This window comes from Carassius gibelio, chromosome B3, assembly GCF_023724105.1.
Source record: "Carassius gibelio isolate Cgi1373 ecotype wild population from Czech Republic chromosome B3, carGib1.2-hapl.c, whole genome shotgun sequence".
Taxonomy (NCBI): Eukaryota; Metazoa; Chordata; class Actinopteri; order Cypriniformes; family Cyprinidae; genus Carassius; species Carassius gibelio.
This window is the reverse complement of record NC_068398.1, coordinates 34,838,302-34,857,763: the sequence shown is the minus strand read 5'-3', so window position 1 is coordinate 34,857,763 and position 19,462 is coordinate 34,838,302. Positions and strand designations below refer to the sequence as shown.

The 19,462-nt window shown below is 40.7% G+C and overlaps 1 protein-coding gene across 5 annotated transcripts in view; it reads left to right on the top strand.

Annotated features, from left to right (window-relative positions):
* Positions 1-19,462, top strand: part of LOC127953350 (zinc finger protein 271) — a 408,540-nt gene that overhangs the window by 301,876 nt on the left and 87,202 nt on the right. The window contains exon 1 of one of the 5 annotated variants that reach the window (XM_052552550.1): positions 13,232-13,945. The exons of the other annotated variants lie outside the window; for them this stretch is intronic. Within the exon in view, the coding sequence (XP_052408510.1) occupies positions 13,420-13,945 (526 nt within the window). The 5' untranslated portion in view covers positions 13,232-13,419. Of the gene's footprint in view, positions 1-13,231; positions 13,946-19,462 lie in introns of those variants that run through there. 5 annotated transcript variants of the gene reach the window in all.

The window sequence follows — 19,462 nt, the reverse complement described above, 5'->3', positions numbered from 1 at the left end:
GCGACTGATATTCTCTCCTTCTTGGCACAGAAAAAGCCGGCTGTTGCACGGATGCAGGATTTACAGGGGCTGCACGATTAGAAGTCCTCAACTCTCTTACCACCTCCTGAGTCAACTCTTGAATCTGGCCCTTGACTTCCTCCAAAATTTCCCTCTTTAACTCCGCTTTCCAGTCAGGCCTATATGGACGTGGATTCGGTTTATCAAGCTGACTTATGGCAGCACATGCAGTCTCATACCTCCCATGGCCATACTCAACCTCCAATGTTAGCAAAAGCTAACGTAGCCTACTACCACTCTCACTTGTGCACACACAAATACCCACACCAACCAATATACACTGCAACCAAATAAGTCACACAACTACACAGGAAAACTAAGAGCTATGGCTAGTACACTGGCAATTAGTTCTTAGTCTCTATTAATTAGGAATTAAATGCCGGAAATGCCCTTACGAAAAATAACCATGGTTTTATTATAGTAAAACTGTAGTAACCGATGGTTTTTTGGCGTATTGACTGCCATTTGTAAAACCACAGATTTACTACAAATACCATGGTTAAACTATGGTTAATATAGCAAAACCATGGTTAATTTGTGGTTACCATAGTTTAACTACAGTAACCATGGTTTTTTGGTTTTATTTGTAGTAAAACCATGGTTAATTTTCGTAAGGGTGGTCACCATAACATCCATCAAACGATCTTCAAACTGGGGTTGTACTCACAGTATGACTGGGTAGCAGTGCCCACTACCCAGTCTAGTCAATTTCCAGCGTTGCACAAGCCCTCCGTCACAGTCTCACTCGTCTCCAACGCGGTTGTCCAAACGTGGTTACTCTGCTAGTCAACTGCTGATACACTTGACTCCAAACACACGCCGACTCACTTGTCTCCAAAAGCTGCATCTGTGATTGCTCTAAGTCTTCACAACACTTCAAATCACCGTTTTCTGCACAGCCGTAAAATGTTCAGTTATCACTGCTCTTGTGTTCCTTCTCAGATAACAGCAACGGCACACACCACTTGACAGGGCGTTGTCTTCCACATAGTGAAGCAATCCAAACGAGACACCTGTCAATCTCTCAAGCACAGTCTTAAAGGGCAACAGTCTCCACCTCTTTTTGTAACCAACCTATGACACTAGGTCACTGATTAGTCTATCAACAGACGTGTTAAAAGAACAAGGAGAATACAAAAATCACATGATCAAATGGACCAATCATATACATTAAAATGTAGATCAAAAGTGCATTAATCTCAATAGTTCACTCCCATCACACAAAAGTGTTTGTCACACTCACTGTATGTCTCTGCTTAACGTTAATAGTTAAAATGGTAAAATGTACACGTTAAATTATCAATGAATATTTTGTTAGACATGAAGTGAAACGATAGCACAACGATAACTGTTTTGTTATGAGCCTTAGTAAAGTTACAAAGACACGATGCTGACTTCACACAGGCACGTTATAAGGCTACCAACACTGCTGTGTTTACTTTCATAATGTCTATAATGCTCCTAACTGTATCCTGATAAAACGTATGTGCATTGATTCATCCTTCATGGTTTTTTTATATCACTGACACACAATACTGATCTCTCTCTCTCTCTCTCACACACACACATTCACACTTCTCCTCTCTCACATACATGTACTCCACTGGCCCCACACAAAACACATGGAATATACTTTTAATAAACTTAGGACCTGTAGCTTGCACAGTCAGAAGGGTCTTTGTCAGTTTGGGGATAACTGAAATAAGAGCAGTGTTAAGGTCATTGTGGAAATGCCATTGTTCAATAGCAAAGTTTATAGAATCCAGCCAGGACCTAAAGTCTCCCACAAAACTGAATAACGCTCAACCGGCAAACCATCTAGGCCTGGGGATCGCCCTCTCTTCATACTTTTTAGCGCTAGTTGTAATTCCTCCAGTGAGATAGGCAAGTCAAGATGTTCTGCATCCTCTATGGAGAGAGTAGGAAGATTCAGGTTGTTGCTAGTGTAAAATATTGAGATAAACTTTATAAAGTATCATCTATTTATATTAAATTGGTATCTTCTCCGATATCCATTTTGTGACCATTGAGCCGATTGTCTTCAATCAGCTGGAATGATTCGGGACATTCTACATTTAATGTGGCATTAAAACTGTGTTTTTAAAAGACCAAACTCAGTAAACAAATTAATAATAAAGCATTCTATTCACTGACAGTTCGATGAGTCCAGAATAAGAATGTAATGTGTTTAATTACGTGTTAAGCGTTTTCCTCCCATTAGACTAAAAGCAAAATGCGTAACATGGCGTAATGCATTAAAACGTGTTTTAAAAAGACCAAACTCAGTAAACATTTTTAATAACACATTTTATTTACAGACAAGCAGGTTATGGGTGGAAATTAAATGCTTTGTGTTTGTATTCTGCTTGTCTGTGAATAGAATGCTTTATTAATCATTTGTTAACTGAGTTTGGTCTTTTTAAAACACTGTTTTAATGCATAAAGCCACGTACTTTCACGTTAAGCGTGCTTTTATAATGACCCAATTATTCATTTGTGAATTAATCTGGTCAAGAAGAGTAAACTTGCAGCAGCTAACATCTCTTGATTCAATAAATCAGACATAGTAAATCGTTAACAATAAAAAAAACTGCATTATAGTAAAGGCTTTGTAAAACTGTACAGCATTTTTAGCTTTTTAAACAGCATTCTCCATCCTACACCAACTACGCACACAATTCCTATCATGTGTGTCTTTGAAAGACGATCGAACCAATCAGAGGAGGTATGGGGCGGGGCTCGATCTGCAGGCTGCAGCCGGGTGTACTTGGATGTGTTAGATTTGATGGCTTCAGTAAGGGAAAATTAAAGAAAAACACTGTAGTTAAAATATTTAATATTTAATATCCACAGACAAAAGTTTGCTACTTATGAAGTTATGTGCATTTCTTAGAACGAATTCAAGTAGGATAAATGTCAAGCCTGTGCCTGAACCTGTGATTATATTTTCTCTAATCTACATGGTATTAAACCATATGTTAGATTTGACATATTTAAAATGTGTGCAGTTATTATTTATATTATATTAATTATGCGTTATATTATTCAAAAGAAATTGTGGTTTACTTTGCATCGGAGCATTAAAAGTGGTAGCCTATTTTAGGGGGGTAGGCTACATGGATTAATATGCAAAATGTCAATATTTTCATATATTATGCCTATATTTTAAATTTTATTTTCAATATAAATATATATTTTTCCTTTAATAAAACAACATGCATTTTTGTTATTCATTACCTGTCCTTTAACTTACTGGGGAAAGACATTTGTCTGTAAACTGATTAAGAAATTGTTGCATGTTTAAACATGAAGCGCTGTATAATTTCGTCCGTGAGGGAGCGGAGGAGTCGGCGCCGTTCGCCAGGGGGCCGGAGCCTGCTGGCTCCGTGAAGGAATCCGGAGAGGCGTGGGAACGAGGAGTGAGGCCAGGTGTAGTGATTGGAGATGAGCTGCACATGCGCCCCACCGCCGGTCTCGAGTCCCACGTAGGAGATGGAAGAGTATAAAACTGGAGCGATGATAGTGAAGGACGAGAGAGGACCAGGCCTGGGATCTTAGTTTATGTTTTGGTTTTTATTTATGCACACCAGTCGTCCGTGAGGGGCTGGTGTGCTGTTTTGTGTTTATTTTGAATATTAAAGTGATGTTTGATTGTGCGCCGGTTCCCCCTCCTTCTTCCGGATGAATATGAAGGTTATATCATTAAACAAGCTTCAGTGGATATTGTGCATGTTCATATCTCTGTGCAGTAAGTGAAACAGGGCAGGTCAGTTGCTCACTCATTATGGGGAAAGCGAGAGTAGCCCCTACCAAGTTAACGACTATCCCAAGGCTTGAACTGTCATCAGCTGTGACTTCGGTCCGTAATGGTGATTTCATCAGAAGGAAACTTGAAGTTGAAAACCTGCAAGAATATTACTGGACTGATTCGATGGTGGTTCTTGGCTATGTGAATAACGATGCCAAGAGACTTCACACATTTGTAGCCAACCGAATGCTGACCATGCCTCACGAGGGCTGAGTGCCATTCAGCTAAAAGAGTCTAACTGGCTAAAGGGAACCGATTTTCTGTGGCAGAGAAATCTCCCACACAAAGAGGAAACGGTGGGAGAAATAGAAACCAGAGCTTAGGAAAGTACACGTTTGCATAGTTAAGACGAAGGAGGTGAATTCAATGGTGAACCACTTTACAAAATTTTCAGATTGGTCCAGGGCAGTGAAGGCTGTCGCCAGGCTTAAGAGATTCATCAGAGAATTCAAGAAAGTTCAGCCAAGAACGAATGAAGCAACTAGTCTTGAAGAAATAAAAGAATCTGAAATAGGCATTATCAAACTGGTGCAAGAAGACGCCTTTGCTGAAGATATCCAAAAGATCAAACTCCAGAAAGAAGGTATTCTGAACAAGCACAACAGTTTGCGTAAGTTAAATGCCTTCTTGGACAAGAATAATGTCCTCAGGGTGGGAGGACGACTATCTCAATCAACATTGCATCATGATGTTAAGCATCCCATAATGCTTCCAAAGAAATCTCATGTGTCAGCCTTGCTCGTTAAACATCATCATGAACGTGTACATCACCAAGGAAGAGGCATAACCATGAATGAGTTGCGTGCAAATGGGGTATGGATCTTGGGATGTGGAAACGTGGTCTCTTCACACATCTACAAGTGTGTAAAATGTAGAAGATACAGAAGAGCTACTGAGGTTCAGCGGATGACAATGCTCGAAGAAATGAATGGAAGCTTGCAAGAGTGATCGAAGCTTACCCTAGTTCGGATGGCATTGTGCGAAAGGTGAAGCTACTAGTCAGTGACACTACATTTGTTAAGGGAAAACCACAAACTAGATCAGTTTACCTAGAAAGGCCTATTCACAAGGTAGTTACTTTACTTGAAGCCAATTAAGTCACATACACATCACAACTAAACTCATTTAGGACTAAAGGGCATGAATCTAATTCTTTTCATATACTGTATTCTAAGAAAATTCTCACATTTCGAGTAAATTAGTGCTTTTGGTGGGAGTGTAATTGCTGTTAAGCAGATTTTCTGTGCAGTTGTTTAATAATTCATTTATAATTAAATCCATGATTTCATACATTCATCTGTTAGAGGTACCATGTGGTAAAATGTGTATTTGATGTAATTTTATGTAAATTCATTTATGTATCTTTAAATGTAAGGCGCCCTGTAATGGTCCCTGACACTTCACTTACCCCTCCACATGTCATCTTTCGACGTAACCTACGCACACTTTCACCCTCACGGCTTTCTTCACTTCCTTCCCCTAAACTGTTTACATCTTTGGATGTTAACAGTGCTACTGATACTTTCTGCTCCACTCTTACATCTTGTTTAGACACTGTTTGCCCCTTATCTTCCAGGCCAGCCCGTAACACCCCTTCTGCCCCTTGGTTATCTGATGTTCTATGCGAACACCGTTCTAAGCTTAGAGCTGTTGAAAGGGTGTGGCGCGAATCCAGAAATTCTACTGACCTTAATATGTATCAGTCACTCCTATCTTCTTTCTCTGCTAATGTCTCCACTGCTAAAATTACATACTACCATAACAAAATTAACAATTTGTCTAACTCTCACATGCTTTTTAAAACATTTTCCTCACTTCTTTGTCCTCCTCCTCCCCCTCCTGCTTCATCTCTAATAGCTGACAAATTTGCAACGTTTTTCATTAATGAAATTAAACACATTAGTGCACAACTTTCCACACCACAATCAGTCAAGCTCATATCACCAGCAAACTTACACTCATTTACATCCTTCTCTTCACTCTCTGAGGCAGAAGTCTCAAAACTCATCCTTTCTAATCACCCTACAACTTGCCCGTTTGATCCTATTCCATCTCATCTCCTTCAAGCCATTTCTCCTGCAGTTGTACCTGCACTCACTCACATCATCAACACATCCCTCCACACTGGTCTTTTTCCCTCATCATTTAGTCAGGTACGTATAACTCCACTACTTAAAAACCCAACCTCAATCCATCTCTTTTAGAGAACTACAGCCCAGTTTCCCTTCTTCCTTTCATTGCAACTGTGTTGTTTCATTGCAACCAAGTCTCTACATTTCTCACACACAACAACCTCTTTGACAACAACCAATCTGGCTTCAGAAGTGGACATTCAACTGAGACTGCCTTGCTCTCAGTTGTTGAAGCTCTAAGACTAGCAAGAGCGGAATCCAAATCTTCAGTACTTATCCTGCTTGATCTGTCCGCTGCTTTTGACACGGTTAACCACCAGATCAACCCTACTGGCAAAAGGCATCTCAGGAACCACACTTCAATTGTTTGAGTCTTACCTATCAGATAGTTCCTTCAAAGTATCTTGGAGAGGTGAGGTGTCCAATTCACAACATCTAACTACTGAGGTGCCTCAGGGCTCAGTTCTTGGACCACTCCTCTTCTCTGTCTACATGGCATCATTAGGTTCTGTCATTCAGAAACATGGCTTTTCATACCACTGCTATGCTGATGACACTCAACTCTACCTCTCATTCCATCCTGACGATCCGACGGTAGCTATTCACATCTCAACTTGTCTAACAGACATTTCTTCCTGGATGATGGACCTTCAACTCAACCTTGCCAAGACAGAACTGCTTGTGATTCCAGCAAACCCATCGTTTCATCACAATTTCACCATCAAGTTAGGCACATCAACCATAACTCCTTCAAAAACAGCCAGAAGCCTTGGAGTTATGATTGATGATCAGCTGACTTTCGCAGACCACATTGCTAAAACTGTCCGATCCTGCAGATTTGCTTTATTCAACATCAAGAAGATCAAGCCCTTTCTTTTGGAACATGCTGCACAACTCCTTGTTCAAGCTCTTGTTCTGTCCAGGCTGGACTATTGCAATGCCCTCTTGGCAGGTGTTCCAGCCAATTCTATCAAACCTTTACAATTAATTCAGAACGCGGCAGTAAGATTAATTTTTAATGAGCCAAAAAGAATACATGTCACACCTCTGTTTATCAATTTGCACTGGCTTCCAATAGCTGCTCGTATAAAATCAAGGCATTTATTTTTGCCTACAAACTACCACTGGCTCTGCACCCATTTACCTAAATTTGTTACTTCAGACTTATGTGCACTCTAGAAGCTTGTGTTCTGCAAGTGAACGTCGCTTGATTGTGCCATCCCAAAGAAGCACAAAGTCACTTTTACGGACTTTTAAATTAAATGTTCCCTCCTGGTGGAATGACCTCCCCAACTCAATGTCACGGGCCGGGCTAGAACTTGGGTCTCTGGTGAGGTGGGTGAGAGATCTGCCACTAGGCCACAGAGGCTGAGGTGTTGGACCCAATTGAAATACTCAAGGCAGTACTCCAAGCAATTTTGGTTTATATAAAAAAAAGGACTTTGCAAGCCAAAAAATCCAACAAAAGTTCTTCTCAGACAGAGGAATTAATAACAAGAGAGATAATGGGGAAACAAAACCACAAGGGAAAATAAAAACTCCACAAGGGGAGAAAACAGATCAAGAGCGTGTGAACAAACAAATAACTAGGAACACCTTACTTGAGGTAGCATGGGAGGACTTGGAAGAACTAGTAAATACAGAGCTGGTATCATGCAGCCTGAACTCAAAAACCAAGTGTCAAACAAGGGAAAGACTCAGCTAAAATACTCTAACAGAAACAAGGCACAGGTGACCTGGATAACGCTAACAAGAGTAGACAAAGAAGAACAAAGACAGAAGGGAACACAGGGGACCTCTATGAGGCACGGAGACAAACTACAGGAGGTCAAATGCTGACAGGACCCCCTCCTCTAGGAACGGCTCCTGACGTTCCTTCCAGAACACCCAGGCCTCCGGGTGTGAAACTCCCGGATTAAACTTGGGTCAAGGATGTCTTTGGCTGGAACCCAGGGGCGCTCCTCTGGCCCATAGCCCTCCCAGTCCACCAGATATTGTAATGAGTTCTGGACCCTCTGGGAGTCCAGTATCCGGCGCACTGTGTAGGCTGGCTGGCCGCTGATGATCCTGGGAGGTGGAGGGGGCCTGTGCGGGGGAGCAAACGGAGAAGACAAGACAGGTTTTAGTAAAGAGATATGAAATGTGGGGTTAATTGTAAGGGAACGAGGGAGAAATAAACGATAAGAAACAGGGTTAACTTTCCTTGCTATGCGAAAAGGGCCGATGTATTTCTGGGAGAGTTTCTTGGATTCGACCTGGAGGGGCAGGTGCTTAGTAGATAGCCAAACACTTTGACCAGCTCAAAAGTTGGGGGCTGTCCGACGGCTACGATTAGCCTGAACCTGGTACCTCTGGGAAGTCCGAAGGAGGGTACGTCTGGCCTTCCTCCATGTAAGCCGACAGCGTTGGACAAAGCGTTGGGCCGAGGGAACACCAACTTGTGCCTCTTCCTCTGGGAATAATGGAGGGGTATATCCAAACTGGCATTCAAAGGGGGATAGTCCAGTGGCCGAGGACTGGAGGGTGTTATGGGCATATTCAGCCCAAATAATATAGGTGGCCCAAGACGTGGGATTGTTAGCCGCCATACACCGTAGGGTGGTCTCCAGGTCCTGATAAATACGTTCCGTCTGGCCTTTAGACTCCGGATGGAACCCAGACGATAGGCTGGCCGTTGCCCCAATAAGCCTGCAGAAGGCTCCCCAGGACCGTGGCGAGAACTGGGGACCTCGGTCAGAGACAATGTCCAGGGGAATACCAAATATGCGGAAGACATGGTTCATGAGGAGCTCCGCAGTCTCCTTGGCTGAAGGCAGCTTGGGCAGGGGAATGAACCGGGCCGCTTTGGAGAACCGGTCTACAACCACCAGGATGACTGTATTGCCCTTGGATGGCGGAAGCCCGGTAACAAAGTCCAGAGAGAGATGGGACCATGGCCTGCGGGGAATAGGTAAGGGACGGAGCAGTCCCTGAGGTCGCTGATGTGCAGACTTCCCTTGATTGCATACGGAGCAGGCCTCCACATAGACTTTAACGTCCCACTTGATGGATGGCCACCAAAACCGCCGCTGGAGAAAGTCAAGGGTGCGGGCACTTCCTGGATGGCAAGTCAAGGGAGACTCATGAGCCCACTGCAAGACCCGGGATCGGGCCGCTAGAGGAACGAACAGGCGTCCAGGGGGACCACCACCTGGATCAGGCTCATGGGCAAGGGCCTCTCGCACCATTCTTTCCAGTTCCCACTGAAGGGGCGCGACAATACTAGACCTCTGAATTATTGGGGTCAAAGGCTTCTCTTGTGTCTCAGGGGAGTAGGCTCGAGACAGGGCATCTGGCTTGACGTTCTTGGTGCCAGGTCTGTAAGATAGGAGAAACTGGAATCGATTAAAAAGCAGTGACCACCTAGCTTGCCGAGGATTCAACCACTTAGCCTGCTGGAGATACTCCAGGTTTTTGTGGTCCGTGAGAACCTGGAAAGGGTGCTGGGCCCCCTCGAGCCAGTGGCGCCACTCCTCCAAGGCCAGTTTAACTGCGAGCAACTCACGATCCCCCACGTGGTAGTTGCGCTCGGCATCCGACAGGCGACGAGACATGAAGGCGCAAGGGTGTAACTTTCCATCTGTACCTCTCTGCGACAGGATGGCCCCCACCCCCACCTCTGAGGCATCCACCTCCACCACAAAAGGTCTGTCTGGGTCAGGAATCAGAAGAATAGGAGCGGAAGTGAAACGGCGCTTGAGATCTTCGAAGGCCCCCGCTGCCTCCGGACTCCACTGAACCTTGGTACCTCCTCCCTTAGTAAGTGCTGTCAAAGGGGCAACAACAGAGCTGAAATTCTTAATGAACTTCCTGTAGAAGTTTGCAAAGCAAATGAAACGTTGTACCTCCTTCACATTAGTAGGTATGGGCCAGTTGTGGATCGCCTCTACCTTCTTAGGGTCCATCTCCAGGTGGCCAGGAGTGACAATGAATCTGAGAAACTGAGCCTGGGTAACATGAAATTCACACTTCTCTGGCTTTACGTAGAGGTGATTATCAAGGAGTCTCTGGAGAACCCTGCTTACATGCCCCTCATGCTCCTCCAGTGACTTTGAGAAAATGAGAATATCGTTAAGGTATACAAAGACGAATTGATTAAGAAGGTCCCGGAGGACATCATTAATTAGTGCTTGGAACACTGCGGGGGCATTGGTGAGTCCGAACGGCATTACGAGATACTCATAGTGGCCTGTGGGGGTGTTGAAGGCAGTCTTCCATTCGTCTCCCTGCCGGATCCGCACAAGATGGTAAGCATTGCGGAGATCCAGTTTAGTGAAAACAGAGGCTCCTTGAAGCAGTTCAAAGGCAGTGGCCATGAGCGGTAGAGGGTATCGATTACGAACCGTGATCTTGTTGAGGCCCCGGTAATCAATACAAGGCCTAAGACCCCCGTCTTTCTTCTGAACAAAGAAGAAACCTGCCCCAGCTGGGGAGGTTGAGGCACGGATGATACCGGCTGCCAAGGACTCCTTAGCTGAGCGCTCTGGGGGAGACATGGAGAAGATCTGACCCCTGGGAGGGCAAGCCAGGGAGTAATTCAATAGCACAGTCATAAGCGTGGTGAGGTGGTAAGGAGGTGGCCCGGGACTTGCTGAACACTGCCTTAAACTTATGATAAACTCTGGGGACTCGAGACAGGTCGATAGACTCTTGAAACTCCAAACAAGGGGCTGGGGAACTCTGAAGTTGGCAGGAGAGTTGGCAAGTAGAGCCCCAGCTTAGGATAGTGCCAGTGGGCCAGTCGATATGGGGATTGTGTCTGCACAGCCAAGGGTGACCCAGGATAACAGGGTACTCAGGGGAGTCAATAAGATAGAGGGTCTATCTTATTGACCCAATTTCAATTGGACCCAATTGAAATACTCAAGGCAGTACTCCAAGCAATTTTGGTTTATTAAAAAAAGGACTTTGCAAGCCAAAAACTCCAACAAAAGTTATTCTCAGACAGAGGAATTAATAACAAGAGAGATAATGGGAAAACAAAACCACAAGGGAAAATAAAAACTCCACAAGGGGAGAAAACAGATCAAGAGCGTGTGAACAAACAAATAACTAGGAACACCTTACTTGAGGTAGCATGGGAGGACTTGGAAGAAATAGTAAATACAGAGCTGGTATCATGCAGCCTGAACTCAAAAACCAGGTGTCAAACAAGGGAAAGACTCAGCTAAAATACTCTAACAGAAACAAGGCACAGGTGACCTGGATAACGCTAACAAGAGTAGACAAAGAAGAACAAAGACAGAAGGGAACACAGGGGACCTCTAGAGGCACGGAGACAAACTACAGGAGGTCAAATGCTGACACTCAATCCAGACAGCTTAGTCTCTTCCATCTTTATTTGACCCTCTAACTTTAACACTCACTATTCTAATTCTATGCTTTAAAAAAATTCTAACTACCTTTCTAATCTTTTTATATTCTATTTTCTTTCATTAATTATGCAATTGTATTTGTGTGTGTGTATGTGTACAGACCTCTAACACTAGCTTGCACTTTTTAACACTTTTTTTTTTGTTTAAATTAGATTAAAATACATAGTTTAGTATTCACACAACACATGTAATGACCATCCACTCCAGTTATATGTGATGAAATAAATAATCTTTTGTCTGAAATAATATGAACAGCAGCAGCTATGCTAAACTTTCTTCTTTTGATTTCCCTGTCATCTCAGGATGGCCATCCCAAGGTTTCTAGAGATTACAGCAGCTCCAGACTGAATCCAAACTCACTTGTGAAGACTTCAGATGATGCCAACGCTCACAAAGACTACAGACGACAACAACTGTACATGAACACACAAAATATTGAACAGACAAAACAGATATTTTCCTTATTTTGCCTATAAGAGTAAATTTAATGATTTTCAACCTGCTTTATTGCAACATCTCTAATATCTGTAAATGAACAGTATTTACGCTCTCTGAGTTATGTGAACCTACATGTCCAATTTTATTTGTAAGCAGCACTCTACAGGATGAGGAGTTTTAACAAAATGACACAATGCAGCATCTAAATGAAAACATGTTGTTTTGCATCAGTTTTGCTGACAAATAAACGGTATCTTGGAGAAAGAATAAACATTGTTCTTTTACAAATGTTACCAACAATATAACAATACAAAATGGATTGAACATTTTTTAACTTACCCTTTAAAAATGTTGAAAGATAATGTTAATGTGAACTGAACACAAAAAAAGAGACTTGTTTAGTAAGATTTTATCAGAAAATATTTTAGAATTTGTATCATGCAATTTAAAACATTTTAATTACTTATTTATAATATATATATATATGTGTGTGTAAATAAATATGTATAAACTATGTATATATTTTAATTGCTTTAATTATTATTTATGTGTTTATGTAACTCTTTATAAAAAGTTTTTGCCATAGTTAGCCTGCGATGTTGACAGCACTGAACACATGACTTTTTATTATGAACTAGTAGATGGTCTTTCCCAATGAGTCTGTCACCTCTGGCTTTTTAAACTGCAACCTTGAAACATGCATTTTATGTAAACCTACTTTGAAATAAGTATTGTAAAAAAGTGCTATACTCATACAACATATAACCATGCAAGTAATGTAGTCGTGGTTATTTTGGTAGATACTAATGTTTTACTGCAACAGTCATAGTTAAACCATGGTGATTGTAGTAAAACTATGGTTGATTTTGTTTTTACTATGGTTTTACTGCAAAAGCTGTAGTAAAATCATGGTTGAATTTCAAAAGACTACAAATAATCCCGAATTATCCACTTTTGATCAAAGCATCGGGTAAATGTTAATGTATTTGTACATGTAATATGAAATAAATGAAAATATTAATAAAGTTGCATCTGTTCTTGAAAGAGGTGTGTATTGTTTTGTTATATATGGTCCATAACGATGATCAAAACGCCGGTGAACCGCATCCACGCAGAGCGGCCGGGATGCATCGTCCCATCATCGGCCGGAGAGCATTTCCGATCAGAGGCCGACCTTGCGGCGAAATCTTTCCTATCAAACGCTCCCTGACCGATACCGTGCCGACATCAGCACAACGTATGTGTGCTGTCTGGGGTGTTTTTGTTCCGCACCTCGCACTCTCCAGTCCAGCGGGAGGCGCTACACACATTCGTTTGTTTTACAAACACCAGTAAACCTCAGAGGAGGAAGAATTATTTTCGCCGCGCTCTCTGTTGTTGTTTTGTCGGCATGCTCCCTTAATACAAACAGTTAGAAACGTTTCTTTTAAGATAAAAATACAGTTTCTTAATCAGTTCAGTAAATAGGCGTACCTGTAATATTTTCATCTTCACAGTCGTCTAAGTTTTGAAACATGCAGGAATATCTGGAGGAGTATCAGCTGAACTAAGATCTGCTGCTGTGAAAATGATGTTTGTTAAAGAGGAGAGTGAACACGAGGAACCAGAAACCTGGAGAATAAAACACGAGGATCAAGAAACATGGGGAATAAAATATGAGGAACCAGAAAAATGCGGAATAAAACACGAGGAACCAGAAACCTGGAGAATAAATCAAGAGGAACCAGAAACCTGGAGAATAAAACATGAGGAACTAGATACCTGGAGAATAAAACACATGGAACCAGAAACCTGTAGAATAAAACACGAGGAGCCAGAAACCTGGATAATAGAACACAAGGAACCAGAAACCTGGAGAATAAAACACGAGGAACCAGAAACCTGGAGAATAAAACAGGAGGAACTAGAAACCGTGAGAATAAAACAGGAGGAACCAGAAACCTGGATAATAAAACAAGAGGAACCAGAAACCTGGAGAATAAAACACGAGGAACTGGAAACCGTGAGAATAAAACACGAGGAACCAGAATCCTGCAGAATAAAACATGAGGAATCAGAAAACGGGAGAATAAAACATGAGGAACCAGAAAGAGGTTGGTGTGTATTCTTCATTTATCTTTAATGTCTGTTTGTGGTAATGTTACATTTAGGCTCACAAAGTTTTACTTATCTGGTGTTTTGGGGCCCTGCCGTGTGTGTGTGTGTGTGTGTGTGTGTGTCTGTCTATCTATCTATCTATATATGAAGAGTTTGGTTCCAAAACGCTATAAATCCAAAATTGTTAAATTGAGAAAAAAGGCATTTTCTTTCCCAAAAGACTGTTTGTATGAAAACTGTTATTTTCTGTTTCCAACTGTAATATATCATTATGAGTTTGTAATAACATAGAAAAATCAAATCCATATTTTGATTTTAAACATTTATTAAACAAATAAATTTTTTTCTCTCCAAAATCCAATATATCCATGACATGTTTTTCCCCAAAATGCTACAAATCCATTTCATCAACAAAAACTCACTTTCTGTATGAAATTGAGCAAAGACATAACAATGAATAACAAGGAAAGGTTGTCTATACATATGACAAACCCCAAAACTTGAACAACATCACTTATATTAAACCATTAAACCAATTTTTAAAAGTACATTCATCTCGCTGCCTTTTTCAGATTGCATTCATTTCAGTCTGATATTAATGCTGTTAATAGCAACATTTCAAATTCATCCTGAACTCATACGTAACATTAGAGCAAAATTTTGTTTCTGTTGCATTCATCTTGTTATTCTGTTCACTACATTCATAAAATTTTCAAAACAATGTACAAAACTGTGCAATTATTAAGTTAAATAGTATTAAATAGTAAGTTATCTATACAAATCCCAAACGTGGACAACAGATTTTCTAAAAAATACATCCATCACAATGCATCATAAAAACATGTTCATAAAAACAATATTTCTGTGTCATTAAAACATAACTGTGCAAAATATAACTTTAAATAAACAATACATCTGTGTGAGATGTGCAACATAACTAGGCTATAAGCAACCATGACAGTCGATTTACATAACAATGCCAACTTGAACAAATTTCTTATAGTGGAACACAGATATATGAAATACATTAATCATGTTGTAGTGCATGTTATTTATCTATCTATTTATCTATGTATTTATTTATCTATCTATCTATTTATTATGGACAACTACAATTCAGTGCCATTGTGAAGTGCCATTATCTAGACACACCCAACTACACACAGACTTTCTCCGCACTCACTTAACTCCTCCTCCTGTTTGCTCAGGTATTTCTCACACACACGTGTTCACACACACTTATTATGCACTGAAACCATGAACTCAAAAGGCACAATCGGCAGAATTATTCTTCGGGGCTGTCACGGTCGGCATCATTTACAATGAGTGCTCCATCATAGAAGGCACGCACAGTGTCACTGGCACCAATTTCAGCAAGCAAGTTAAGCACATCCTTTCTTTTTGCATCCTTCACTGTGCTTACATTTGGGAGCTGACTCGGCTTGAAGTTTGCCCAGTTCTGTCGTCGCTTCAAAACCGAGTGATAGCAGAAGTCACTGTTGTACACAGTCTTGAATCCAAGTTTGTCATTCCTAAGTTCCAGCATTCTAGCATCACTGAGCTTGAATGACTTCTGTGGCTTTACAAAAACCTGTGTTGCCTTCTTGAAATCATAAGCTTGTCAGTCCTGGCCGTAGACATGGACATGTCCATGGTTCCTCAAAATGTCATAGTACTCTTCTGGCATGAGGTTGGTATTGTGCTTTCGAATCTGCTGCTCAATCCTCTCAAAAACGCGGTCAACAGGAAGGAAACTGTATCCCCTGATGGGAAACACATATTCCGTGATCATATTAGGACAATTCTGCTTTGTTAAAGCAAACAGCATTGACAGAACATTCACATTTTTGTTTTGTCCAAAACAGGAATCACTGAATAATCTCAACTTCTGAACATTGCAAAGTGCAACATTCAATGGCTGTCGAAAACAAAACAGTGGTTCAGAGCAGAAGCAGTCAAATTACTGTCTTTTCTGTTCTTGTGTTCCATCCACGTGTAAAGATGGATGTCATCCTTGCTTTGCTTGCTGCCTTTCCCAGCATGGACAACAACACCAAAGATGTACATGTAGAGCTGGCGGGAGTAGTACGCCTGACCAATGGGGGTTTTTGGGAGTACCAGATTCTCCATCATGTTGAAGCAGACTGTCAATGCTGCATTGTCACTTTGCCCAAGGAAATCATAAAACACCCTTGCTCGTCTGGGATGCAAAATGAAAGATGCTGATGCTGTACGCTTCTCCTCTTCGGGCAAGCTGGGGTTCTTTACTGTGAGATGAAACTTTGCACATGTAGAACACGCGTCGGTGGCTGGATGTCCAAATGCAAGGTTGAAATTGTATCGGAAAACACTGTAATAGAGAGAGTAGCTAACAGCATCATTATTTTGCTGCTTGAACAAATTATGCATTTTTTTTACGCTGAGGTCACTGGAAAGGTATTTTCCGCCCAGGTGCTCCTCTTCTGCCATAGTGGCTTGCCCTACAAGTGAATGTTTGAATGTGATCCATCACAAGTTTCTTCTTATTCTTTTCTTCATTTTCTGTAACTTTGCAAGCACCACCCCTATGTTCTGGTCTGGCCTCAGCATTCTCTGCATAATATCTTGCCACTCGAGCTACTCTATCTTTGCCAATACCTGCAATGACAAGTTAAAATAACAATTTATTTCTTTGTTAAGAGGAAACTGAGATAGCATAGGCTAGTGGCTCATCAGAATATACAGTGGCAGTCAACCACAAACCCATTTCAGCCTGAATTGGGGTTGGCCTACAAACCAATAACTTGAATAACTTTTTACATAATATCTCACTTTTAGCATGTTATTTATTTATATATTTGTGTATTTATCTATCTGTTTATTAATTTATCTATCTATTTATTTATTTATGAAATAAAACAAATAAACTCACCCAGCACTGCACAGAAAGTTGCCTTGCAGACAGGAACCTTCGTGGGATGATCCTTGGAGAGCAAGTAGAACTTGTTCGTGATCTCCCTCTCCTTCTGTGCATCTTCAATTGCCACCTTGGGACGTCTTCGCTGTACCCGTTTTACTGTTATCAGGCGTAAAATTGCTTGGTCTTGTTCGGCCTTTGTGGTATGACAGTAGAGAGTGTCGAAGTTTTTTACAAGATCGTCAGCTGTCAGTTTGTCGGCATGACAAAAGTTTTTTGATTCACTGTGAGAACAAGCAATCGTCGGTATTTTGCCACCGCCTGACTTTCTTTCTGACTTCCCTTGCATGGTTGTCTTTTGACCGCTTCCGCTTCTTTCCCACAGACGACACAACCATTGGCTCCTCAATACCATCAAAGTTATTCATTTTAGTAGCCTATATAAAAACTTAAAAGTCTGAGGCGAGTGTTTACCGGCGTCTACTGACAGGGTGCCGCCATGACAGTTTGCGTCATGGAATGGTGCACGGTGATTGGTCGAATGGAACTGTAGGGCTTTTTTCGGAAAAACAGGACTGGCGTTTGTCTCTGTTTGAGAAAAAAGGGAAGAAACAGGGCAGCGAAACACGGCGGATATCGCGTTTTGTTAAAAACTGATTATCAAACTTTGAATAGAGAGTCAATGGGGAGCTTGTTTTGGCGGTAACTCGTTTTTTTCTAAATTGCCGTTTATCGCATTTTGGAACCAAATTCTTCATATATATATATATATATATATATACACACACACACACACACACACGGCAAATGTTGGGTTTAAACTAACCCAACCTGTAACCCAACTATATAGCACCTTCCCATATGTGGGTTAAAATCCTGTTGGGTTAAAAGTCACCCAACAGTTAAGTTAATTATTCATATTAACATCAGTATTTTTATAAAGAAATTACTTAACACAACCATATTTTGAAACAACTTTGTTGTAAATTACAGATTTTATTTTAATATGCTTATAACACATTTACAAATATATTTTAATATACAGAATGTGTAAAAATACAACTGGCATTTTCAAGATGTACAAATTCATATTCATATCAAAACACACAAATGTGCAAATACAGTTCACAGCTATGGCCTAATGTTTAGAGAGTTGGACCTGTAACACGAAAGTCGCAGGTTTGAGTCTCGGTGCTGGCAGGAGTTGTAGGTGGGGGAGAGTGTATGAACAGTGCTCTCTTTCACCCTCAATACTCATGGCTGAAGTGCCCTTGAGCAAGGCACTGAACCCTCAGTTGCTCCCTGGGCGCTGGATCTATAGCTGCCCACTGCTCCGGGTGTGTGTTCACTTCTCACTGCTCTGTGTGTGCACTTGGATGGGTTAAATGCAGAGCACCAATTCCGAATATGGGTTACTATACTTGGCAAATATTACGACTTTCAAATAAAATGAATATAAAATATAATAATCAAACAAAAAATAATAATAAAGTCAAGTAATAATAATAAAAAATATACTGCTGGGCCTACTGATGATAAAAAAGTTTTTTACTGATTAGGTAGTAGATGTCATATACAAAGAAAATTTTGAAGCACATATCGACTGCTTTTAGTATCGTCTTCTGGTCCATAGCCTCCCTGTTTAAAAATAATAAAAACTTTTAATAAAATAATATAAGTTTTCCTTTTTCACCAAGCACCAGGACATGTGGATTATGGCTTGTCTCATGATTCAAGTACAGCACTAATTAGTGCCAACCTTAAAAAAAAAAAAAAAAAAAGTTCAGTTAACATGCATTGTGATGATATTTCATTGATACACTTACTTTACAAATGAGTGAATTTAAATGAGTTAAAAGCTATAGGGAATTTAAATTGGTTAAAGTGATAATACACCCAAAAAATAAAATTGTCATTTTTTTTTTCTAAATATCTTCTTGGAACCATTTTTATTTTTACAACTTGTCTTATACAAAAAAGGTGAAGGTAATCATACCACTGCATAGTTTTTTTTTTTCAGTTATAAAACACTAGACAGAAACTTAGACATCATAAAAGTGATTTACTTGAGCACTAGAAAAATACAATAACAATAATTTGAGTGAGAAAAATAAGAATAATAAGAAAAATAAAAAAAAGATTTAACTTTGTTTGCCAATATAGAACATCCTGAGATTGCTAGAAATGCAGTATTTACAATGAATTACGATGCAAATAAGTGCTGATGTGCTGATGGCCACTTATACAGATGGTAATAACACAAATGTGCCATAAAGTAAATAATCCACTCTCTCTATTCATATAGACGCGTTCACTTTGATAGCCGTGATCATACAGTAATAGTGAGCTGATTTGGGCTGATTTGCACTCAAACAGATGGTAATCATGCAGATACATTCACATTCAACATAAAACACACTCTCACACATATAAAAACTGTTGAAAAATAAAAGAAAGAAAAAAGCGATCGCTATAAGTTCCGCCTCCATCAGCTGAGGGAGCGCCAAACTTCCAATATACTATCTTTCATTCATTCTTTTTTCCGGTGGATCGTCTCATTCTGTTTGTGACACTGTACACTGCTAAACCATGCCGTTTTTTTACTACCAAGACACAG